Source organism: Oryx dammah, unplaced genomic scaffold (genome assembly GCF_014754425.2).
Source record: "Oryx dammah isolate SB20612 unplaced genomic scaffold, SCBI_Odam_1.1 HiC_scaffold_26, whole genome shotgun sequence".
Taxonomy (NCBI): Eukaryota; Metazoa; Chordata; class Mammalia; order Artiodactyla; family Bovidae; genus Oryx; species Oryx dammah.
Window position 1 is genome coordinate 27,332,506 of NW_024070210.1, and position 10,484 is coordinate 27,342,989.

General features: G+C 40.4%; 1 protein-coding gene across 1 annotated transcript in view; it reads right to left on the reverse strand.

Annotated features, from left to right (window-relative positions):
- Positions 1 to 1,562: 1,562 nt before the first annotated feature.
- RHOJ (ras homolog family member J) overlaps positions 1,563 to 10,484 on the reverse strand; it is a 96,095-nt gene continuing 87,173 nt past the window's right edge. The window contains exon 5 of the mRNA XM_040226309.1: positions 1,563 to 3,907. Within this exon, the coding sequence (XP_040082243.1) occupies positions 3,761 to 3,907 (147 nt within the window). The 3' untranslated portion in view covers positions 1,563 to 3,760. The remainder of the gene's footprint in view (positions 3,908 to 10,484) is intronic.

The window sequence follows — 10,484 nt, forward strand, 5'->3', positions numbered from 1 at the left end:
ACTACAGTCCATAGGGTCACAAAGAGTCGGACACGACTGAGCGACTTCACTCAAGTTATATATTTCTTCTTGAAGACCCTCTACTTTGTGAGGTTATAGAAACTAACACTCCTAAGGATGATATTTATGTTATCTTCATATTCTGGGTTTTATGAAAGCTGTGTGTATGATTACAGGCACTTCATCTGGTACTTCTCTTCCAGACCAGAAATCTTCCAAATGGTTCTTTGCGTGTTATGATCAGACATGTTGAAATCTCAATACTAAATCTCTCTTCCTGTCATATGTGTGTGACAATTTTTGATTTCCCAGTTTAGTGTTTTCTTGTTGAGAGTGCTGCAGTTACTGCCTTCAGCAATTGCTCTTTGGGTATAAATTTTCTTGGCAGAAAGCAGCCCAGAGTTCTACTGTTAACATTGTTCTGACTTGGGTCTTCCAAATAAGTCCATTAATTCTACCAAACAACCAACCATCTGATTGAAAAAAAAAAAATCCATCAAACTAGCTACCTGATCAAGCCGTGAAATTGAGATTATATTACACTGTATATGTGTATCTCATTATAGTGGCCTACGTCATATATTTGAAATGTGGTTAAGATCTATAGGATAAACAGATGCAACTCAGGTAATATACCTACAAAACTCCAACTTAATATGTTGATAATGAGTAGATTCTAGTATGAAAGTGAAGTATTAGTCGCTTAGTGGTGTCTGACTCTGCAACCCCAGGGACTGTAGCCCGTCAGGCTCATCTGTCCATGGAATTCTCCAGGCAAGAATACTGAAATGGGTTGCCATTCCTTTTTCTAGGGGATCTTCCTGACCCAGGGATTGAACCCAGATCTCCCGCATTGCAGGCAAATTCTTTACCGTCTGAGCCCCCAGTATAGATTACAGTATGGAGATAAAAGACACTGGATGGGAAGCAGAAAAGCTGAGATCTATCCTGCTTTGTCACAACATTTCTCTCTTAACTCATCTGGGCTTGTATTTTCTCATCTGTACAGTGAGGAGATTGGATTATAGCTTCTTCTATCTCAGAAAAGTCAAGACTACACCTTCAGTAGCGATCTGTTGCCTCTTCTTGACTTTGAAGATGGTGTAGACCTTTAAAGGGTCCTTGTTGAGATTTCTAGGTCTTTTAATCTTTGGTTTCAGAATATAGTTTTATTCAATTTTATGGCAGAAAACTTTTTTTTTTTAGAGACATGAACTACCTATTGCCACGAAACAGGGAATTTGGTGGAATGACATGAACTCTTTTAGGTTGCTTTGTTCTTCATTATTTTATTCAACAAGTAGCTCCTAAAACCTCTAAGCACCTAGGCTCCACACAGACACTGTCTCTCCAGGTTCTGGTTCTAGGCGAGAGAGAGATCTCCCACTATGAACAAGTTAATCTCTATGGCCCATTAGGGAGGTGATGACCTGGGGAACCTTTTGCCTGTTGAGTGCACACATCTGGAATATTATCCTTGGCAGAGCAAACACACTGTTCTCAATTTTTCATCCACATCAGTGAGGAATGACTCTTTAGCAAGACATAACCACACAATAATATAACAAAACCAGCTAATGGCACTTCATTTATTATAGGGCTAAATGCTCATTATTGTTTGTAAAGGATGAACTCAATGTCTGCAGAGTTACAGTTTATACATGGTTGATTTCCATTTACAAAGAGAGAGTGTCCTTGTTTTCTCTAAATGTCAAGCTTTGACTTACAAAACTCCCGTTTTCTTTTAGGTGGGGTGTGAGTGTATTCAAGAAAATGTTCAGCAACTAGATGGGGGAGAAGAGAAATACAACTTGAAATGTAGAAGAAGGGAAAGCACATTTCAAAAATTCCAAACAAACAAAACCCAAAAAACTGCGGGGCGGGGGGGGGTGTCATGGAAGGTCTGGACAGAAAAGACCAATACTGTATGCTTCTTTTTAACTGTGCTTCCTCCAGGAGCAGAAAGAACTAGAAAGACTGGATTTTTCCAAAAGGAATGTGAACCTAGAAATTCTTAAACTACAATTTGTGTAATTTCATGCTGCAAAGAGGCACTTTGCTTATGCAGTAGAAATAAAAATAAAGTGCCTACCTGGGTGTTTCCAGGATAACTGTAAGCAAATAAGACTAATTAGAAGCCTTCACAGTCTCTAATTAAAAGCTAGGAAATAAATCACTCTGAGATACAAGAATCCCTGTATGTTTGGAAGAGTCTCTTCCCCAGGGCCAAAGTCCCTGTTCCATAGAGCACATCATTTTGGAAGCAGGGCATAGATGGATCCAGAGCTTGGTACTCATGGATATAGACCAAAATATCATTTGGGACAATTAGTACAGGAAATAGGGAGAGGCAATACTTTAGTACCAGTTATACCTGGAAAATATCCTTTAAAGAGAATGAATGAGAGCTCCCATGGGACAAGCTGAGACGAATTTTCAGTTGAAGTGAGAGGGAAAATTGAGGCACTTTGGCTTAACCTTTGGGGACTTTTAAACACAACTTTTTTACATCCCATGATCAGATCCTTCTTTGGAATCAAGTTATTATTGGGCATGGGAGACAGTGTGAAATCAAGAGAGGAAAGAGGCATATAGTGCGGAAGGGAGGGAGCAGGAAATTTCACTTTAATGAATAATAATTGTTTTAAAAGATAGGTCTGTCATATTCTCTTCCTAATCAGTTTGATTAAAAAGCAGAAATTCTACTTTCTTAAAAGCACAGTTCATTTGTAATTTTAAAGAGCCAACTCATTGGAAAAGACCCTGATTCTGGGAAAGATTGAAGGCAAGAGGCGAAGGGGGAGACAGGATGCAATGGTTGAATGGCATCACTGACTCAATGGACATGAGCTTGAGGAAACTCTGGGAGATACTGAAGGACAGGGAAGTTTGGTGTGCTGCAGTCCAAAGGATTGCAAAGAGTCAGACCTGACTTACTGACTAAACAACAACAATGACAATATAATGTGGAAAAAATAACGCGACCAATCAACGTAAGCATTTCTGGGGGTGAATTTTAGGCAACAAACGTAGACCTGCAACAATTCGGATGGTGTTTCTTTCAATCAGGTTCAGAAATTATGGCTTCACATATTTCCAAAAGTTTCAACATTTCCTTGTATCTTCTTACAGTCAGGCATTCAGAGGTACATGTGGTTTTAATAGCTTTGGTAGAAACATGCTGAAAATAGGAATGAACATAAAAACCTTTTTCTTTAAGATAGTTTGGCATGGTTTTATAAGGCCTGAGTAAACTGGTAAATTAGTAATTTCTTAAAATAATACAAATTAATGTAAGACACATAGTAGAACAGCAGATTCAAGAAAAAAAGGTTAGTATCATATTCCCATATTTTGTAAAAGACATCACGTAAGGCCACCAATGTAAGAACCAAGTTCTTTTTTTTTTTTTTTTTGGTTTTCCTATGATGATTTCCTATCAGCTTCATGTTCTTGGAGGGGATGATGGAAAACTCAAGTTGGCCTTGACTTTGTTTCCCACGTGGTCAGCAGTGGCACTGGCTGGGATCTGTGCTCAGCATTCTCGTGGAGTGTGCAACGTGGATGCTTCTGGCTGGTACGGAGGATGTGGCAGTTGGCTGATAGAGTGCTGTGCTTGGGAGGGCTCACAGGGCGGAGGAGCAAGCCTCTGGGTCAGGGACTTCCTCTCTGGTCATGCCCTCCTTTTGGCTTGAGCTGGGTCACAGAGATTGGCTGCCATTCTTACCCTTTGTGGGGTGGAGGTGGGTCTCAAGCCACCTCAGATAATTGAACAGCAGCTGTGACACTGGGAGCAGTGTTTCTTCTTTTTCTTGGGATGGAAAATGGTGAGGATTGCTTCATCAAAAACTGCTTTGAGACCTTTCTGGGTCAGGGCCGAGCATTCCAGGTAGCACTGTGCTCCAATCTAAAACACAAAGAGAGGCGTGAGAGGAAGGAGGGAGAGAAAAGCACAGTGGTGCCTGCCCTCTGCCCAGCCAAGAGCTACTGCTGCTTGTCTCACAAACAGCCCAGGGATGGTTTGGATCACGTCTTTTCCTTCTGTGTTTCAACTTGCATCTGCTTTTCTTTTTGGTATTTTTACATATTTTGCTTTCTGTCATTAACATTAAATGACTATGGATTGCTTCTGATGAACAACAAATTTATTCATAAGTATAAGAATATAAAACATAAAAATTAAGAGGATTCAAAACCAGTGATATGGTTTAAGTATTTTTTGTGAACATCAGGGTATGTGATGTTGCTTTTAGTGCCTACTCATTTGTATGCCGAATAAGTGGAATGAATTCCCTTCTGTGCATAGTAGGGCAGGGTGTCAACTTGCTTAATAAAGCTCATAGAAAGAGAGTGGTTTTATAGAGAGTGATATGGTTTTATAGGTCATTTTTGATTAAAATGCACTTCTGACAAGGTATCTCTCAGCAAAGTAATATCTGATTGGTTATATTATTCAGTTTTAAGATACATTAAAAGGCATATTTTAAGCAGTTAAAAAACTCCCAAAACACAGAAAAATAAAGGTCATAAAATGTATCTACTGACACAGATACCCTCTTTGTCAATATACAGTCTACGTGTATTTAAATGACAAAATATCTTGTGCTTGCCTAGGGCTTTATTTCAAAGCTTTTGATGATTTAAAATTATGACATATTTGATAATCACAGATCCCTATGAGAAATATAAAAATTCAGGCCAGAGCTACAGATTCTCATTTTTAAAAAATTGCAGGTAGAGCAGACCATGTTTGGCAGTCAACTTCAAGAGATAATTCATGTGAGCAAGACCTGGGGTTTTAATTGCTCCCAAGCTCAGTATGAGCTAACAATTTGATGTGGACTTTTAAATATTAAGGACATCTGGAGAAATGCTTCTATTATATGCTTCACATTATAAGAATAACTGAAAAAATTAAAGTGTATCCAGGAGAGGGTGGATGGATGGAGAGCTCCCGGAAACCAACAGATAAATGACTAAAACAGGGTAGCAAAATCACATGCTGATTAGAGCCAGTAGCTTAGGTAACTAAGTAAAGTAGGGCTGGTGCCAGACAACAGGGAGAGGTGGAGACTGTGGTGTCCTGTGGGTGCATACCCCTTTAAAGCTGTCAGGCTACTTGACTTTGGACAATCGTTGTCATGCAGGAATGTTGGTTCATTGTTGCCATCTTTGTGTTTTTGAAGAGGACGTGGGCATTTTGATTTTAATTAATATTTACCAATCAAAAAACACTCTATTGGCCAAGCAAGACACTAATGTGGGGTGTTTTGGGCAGCAACCAGCCAATTTGTATTGCTTAAGGACATCCAACTAGAAAGTGAACGAGCTAGACCTAGAATCTGGGTCACTTGATGAGTGTTCTTTCCCTGGTTTCATGATGGAAATTCTGACCCTCATCACTCAACTCTGGTCAAGTTGACAATGAAATGACGCTGCCCACTTGTTTGAAAGTCCACAGATAAGAAAACTAAGCATGAGGTAAAATTGTTCTGGTGGGGTCCAGATATGCACTTTTTTCTGATATGGGTATTGGTTACTATATGAGCCAAAAGAATTCCCAAAGGAAGGATGTTACATATTAAAAATTCATTTTATGGTTTCACTTTGACCATGGCCTGGATTAGAAAATAGCTTTTTTTTTAATATAATCAAAAACAATTGAATATAAAAGAGGGTTCGTGAAGCAAAAGTCACTCAGTTGTGTCCGACTCTTTGCGACCCCATGGACTGAAATCTCCAGGCCAGAATACTGGAGTGGGTAGCCTTTCTCTTCTCCAGGGGATCTTCCCAACCCAGGGAGTGAACCCAGGTCTCCCACATTGCAGGCGGATTCTTTACTAGCTGAGCCAAAAGGGAAGTGAGGGATAAGAATTCTAAGGATAAGGATCAGAAAAATTTTTCCTAATAATGTCCTGAAATGTCATCTCTTACAGTTTGGGATTGTATTCAGGACTCAATATTAACACATGTGAAAAGCACACTAATTTTTAATGAATGTGTCTACTGAATGGTTCTTGTCAGTCATCCTGGAAAAAATACCCAGAACACACCATGGGGCTGTTGTATCTAGAATACCTCCCCGCTAAGATCACAAGCCTCGACTGTCTCTGGAAATTGCAGGACAGCTGGACTGAGCTGGGTTCACACGTGGAATTCTGGACCATCTGGTCCTGCAAGATGGGAGAGTGTACATTTTCTCCTTCTCTTGTCTCTACCCACCCCCACCACAGTGCTGCTGACAACTTATTAGAGTTTGCCTTTTGATGGTGCAAGAGGAGTCCAAACTTGTTCCCAATTCAGACATTTCTGAAGATAATCAAACAGTAGATCAAGGCATTATTGTGTAACTGGGTTAATATAGCATTATTTTGTACTGATAGTTACTGGAAAAGTAGCAAACAGATTTTGGGTGTGATTTGGGAAATATGCGTGAGAACCAGAACCCTGTTGTGAGGTCAGTATTGCTAACCAAGGATCAGGTGCTCTAATGATCAGAGGAAAGAATTCATCCTGAGGCAGGTAAGACTTATTCCCTAAAACACAGCCATATTATAGGGACTGCTGGGAAAAAAAAAAAAAAGTGTGCCCTCCAAGATGCAAAATGCAAAACAATCCTAAGGAAATATAGCCTCTTTTACAGCAGCAACTTCATCTGCCTCTTGGAGCAAAGTGACCTACACTGTCAAATATTTAGAATCCATCTGCAAGCGCTCAGGATTCACAGATCTTTGTTTAGATACACGTTAGCAATCTGGGACATGCTTTACCCAAATGATGTGTTTTCAGGAACAAAATAGAGACTGAGGAATGTAAACTGAGAGAACATTTTCCTGATAACTTTATAATAGCTGTAACATTGTTTCAGAAGCTGGGAAGTGTATCAGAGGTATACAGAACATAAAAAAGAGTCTGACAAGATGAAAAAACCAGGCAAACGAACTCACAGTGACCAACCAAGTGAAAGAAAACCTAGTGTTTCTTCCAGGTGGTCCTTGTGGAAGTAGGACATGTTCTAGAATAAGATAAGGTGTAACTGGAAGGAATAGAATGGAAGGTCTGCCCAGCTGCAGACATATCTGAGAGGACACAGTGTCCACAACAGTGCTAGCTAGGCGAGCTAGGCCTTGTGGTAGGTACACTGGCTCCCTTAGTTGAGAGGTAAGTCTCTCACCATTCCCCTTTGCAGCTCAGAAAACTGATGTCCAGAGAGGTAAGGTAACCTCCCTAAAGCCATGCAACTAAGAAAATGGCAGAGATGTGAATGTGTCTGTCTCCTGAGCCTGAGTCTTAATCATTCTGTTGAGGTCTCTCCAGCAAATGTAAAGAAATGTGATGAAAGAGCAAAACAAACAGATGGAGATTTTGTTATGGCTGAGTGATGATGAGAGAAGAAGGGAAGGAAGGTTGGTACTGTATGTAAATAGGGAGAAGAAATGTTAGCACAATAAACAGAGTAAGCTGGTATCTAAAGAAATGGCAGGTAGTGGAGAAGCTCCTTATTTCTTATTTAAAATTTAGGAAAGTTATGCAGAGAGAAAGTTCAACTTGAGAGCCACATGACAGAAAGAGAACCAAAGGGCGCATGAGAGAGAGTCCCTCTCCAATAAATAAGCATGGTGATTAAACTGCTGAAAGAGGAAAAGCGTTTTTTTTTTTCAAGAATTGGTAGAAATTGCCAACTCAAGAGTGGATAATGTGAGTGTACTGCTTGAGTGTAGGTTATTATGAGGTGGTGGGGATTGTGGCTTACTGAACAGTATATATTGGTTCTGGTGTTTCTGTACCATCTTATGGGAAAACCTGAATGAACTTTCAGGCCAACCCAATACCTGATTTAAAAAACTGTTTAAAAGTTGCAATTGATGAGGAAATGCTGGGTTGTGCTGCCAGATGTACTGATTTTTTTTAAGAAGTCAGAAATGTGTATATTTACATGAAGTTTCCAAATTGTTCAATGTTGGCCACTAAATCACATCAAAAATACTCATGTTGGTTGATCAAAACATTTGTGGGTGAAATTTGGGCCATTACTTGCATGTATCGGTCTCCCTGTATGGAACTTGATCTCCCCAGTCCCCTAATTTTGTCCACCTGACAAACCTATTATCCTGGCTCATTTGTTGGCTGCTCCAAGAAACTGACTCTGAGTCCTTCTCCCCAAACATGTCCATCCCTGTCTCCTCTTTGCTGCCCCAGTCCTTTGGGCACGTGTCTATTCTATTTGTTCAGTTGGTGTGCTTTAGCTTGCCTGTCTCTCTCGTCTTCTGGGCTGTGGGTCTCCTGAGGGCAGGGCTGTCTCCCTCTGATCTCAGCAGTGAAGTGACTGATTTCCCATGACCACAGGACAAAGTGGAAATGGCCGGCACACAAAACAAGGACGGTAATGGTGACCCTCACAGTCAGCGGGAGGGTATTAAGGACCCCATGAACATTGATGACAGGGTTTTTGCTGCAGTTTTGCTGCTTTAAACCGCACTGTTGCAAATTAAAAACCCAAGAGATGGGTGCTAAGATAAAGAGAGAGAATACCAATAAAAAATGCACAGGGTGAAGAAGATGACAGGAGAGGCCAAAGACTGAAAAAAGGAAAATGGTCCAGTGTTTTATTCAGAAATATCTTAGGAAGACTGAGCTTAGAAAACCATGTTTAGATTGTACTCAGTGGAACTGGGAAAGAGAATGCACAAAGCGTCATCATCTTAGAGCCAAAGTGGCACAGATTAGGTATTAATTATTGCCAAATACGTCCAGTTGCAATAGACATACACAAATGACAAAAGCATGGGAAGAGTAGGCTGAAAATTAAAACCAATAATGAAAAGAAGAGGAAGGGTAAAGCAAGGGATAACAATGACTATTTATTATAAATTGATATAAAACATTTATATAAATGTAGTTGACTCTAGAGTGTAAATAATAGGAAGTATGTATGACATGAAAATGTCTCATAAATAAAATGTCCTCTCAGATGAAAAACATTTTGGAAATGGAAAAGTACTGAACAAAAGTATATAAAAAATCTGAACTTGCAAAGCATCTAAGTTATGGGGAGAGTATACACATTAAAGTAGGGGCCTTCAGGGACTTCCCTGTTGGTCCAGTGGTTGAGACTTCATCTTCCTGTGCAGGCAGTGCAGGTTCGATTCCTGACGGGGGAGCTGACATCCAACATGTCTCACGGCCAAAAAACCAAAACATTAAACAGAAATGATATTGTAACATACTCAATAAAGACTTTAAAAATGGTGCACATCAAAAAAAGTCTTTAAAAAAGATAAGGGGCTTCAGTCTATAAACAAAGAAACCCCAAACCTAAGGGTTTCTTTTCAGATTAGAGCAGGGAAGTAGAAGAGCAGGGTGGTTAAACACAGTTTCATATCCTGGCCCTGCCACTTTCTAGGGGCACGATCTTAGCTTCTCTGAGCCTCAGTTTCCACTAGGAGAGTGGAGGTAATAATATGTACACCTTGGGGGGTTGCTGTGAGGATTAATTAAGACAAGGTGTGAAAAGTGCTTGGCATGAAGCCCAGTGCACTGCAAACACTCCATAAACGTTAGCTGTTATTATAAACTACTTGACAGGAAAGTCAGGTTGCAGAGAAACCTAAAGCATCTCTATAATTACATGAATTGGGATGAAACAAGTTAAACTCTTGCTTGGTTTTCTTCTAAATTGGATTTTGTAAGCTAAACATGATTTTTGCTGTATCTGAGAGCAGTTGCTAGGAGAAACTGGCAAAAGGCAATGGAGTGGTGAACTCAGCCATTGTTCCTAAAATAAGTATGAAATGAGATGGGAGGCTTTGGAACGACTTCTTCTCAGAGGGGAAAAAACAACTTCCCAAATGAGAAGTCAGCCTAGGACGTTGACAGGATGGCGGTGGGAGACTCTGGAAGCAAGAGACACGGAAAACAGGTTTCTGCACAAAGCTGGTGCTGAACCTTTGGAGCCTCCTTGTGTGAAAGCTATCTAGCTGGGAATCACGTACAGTCATTTGTGGAACTGTATGTTTAAGTACTTTAGGGAGAGAATGGAAGCGGGATGTTTGAGGAAAAGGAAGAAGAACCTGTAGAAATGTGACCATTTCTTAAAAAACATTTTGGCTATGTCACATGACATGTGAAATCTTAGTTCCCAAACGAGAAACTGAACCTGTGTCCTCTGTGTGGAAGTGCAGAGTCTTAACTGTTGGACCACCAGGGAAGTCTGACATGTGCCCATTTTATACGTGGGAAAAGAAATGGTTTGAGGAGATGGTTTACAAAAGGTCTGGTGCGGGGTGGGGGTGGGGGGTGGGGAGGTCAGGAAGATCCCCTGGAGTAGGAAATGGCAGCCCGCTCCAGTATTCTTGCCCAGAAAATTCCATGGACAGGAGCCTGGCAGGTTACAGTCCAAAGGGTTGCAAAGAGTCAGACATAACTGAGCGACTGAACACACACACACACACACACACACACACACACGAGTCAGACATAACTGA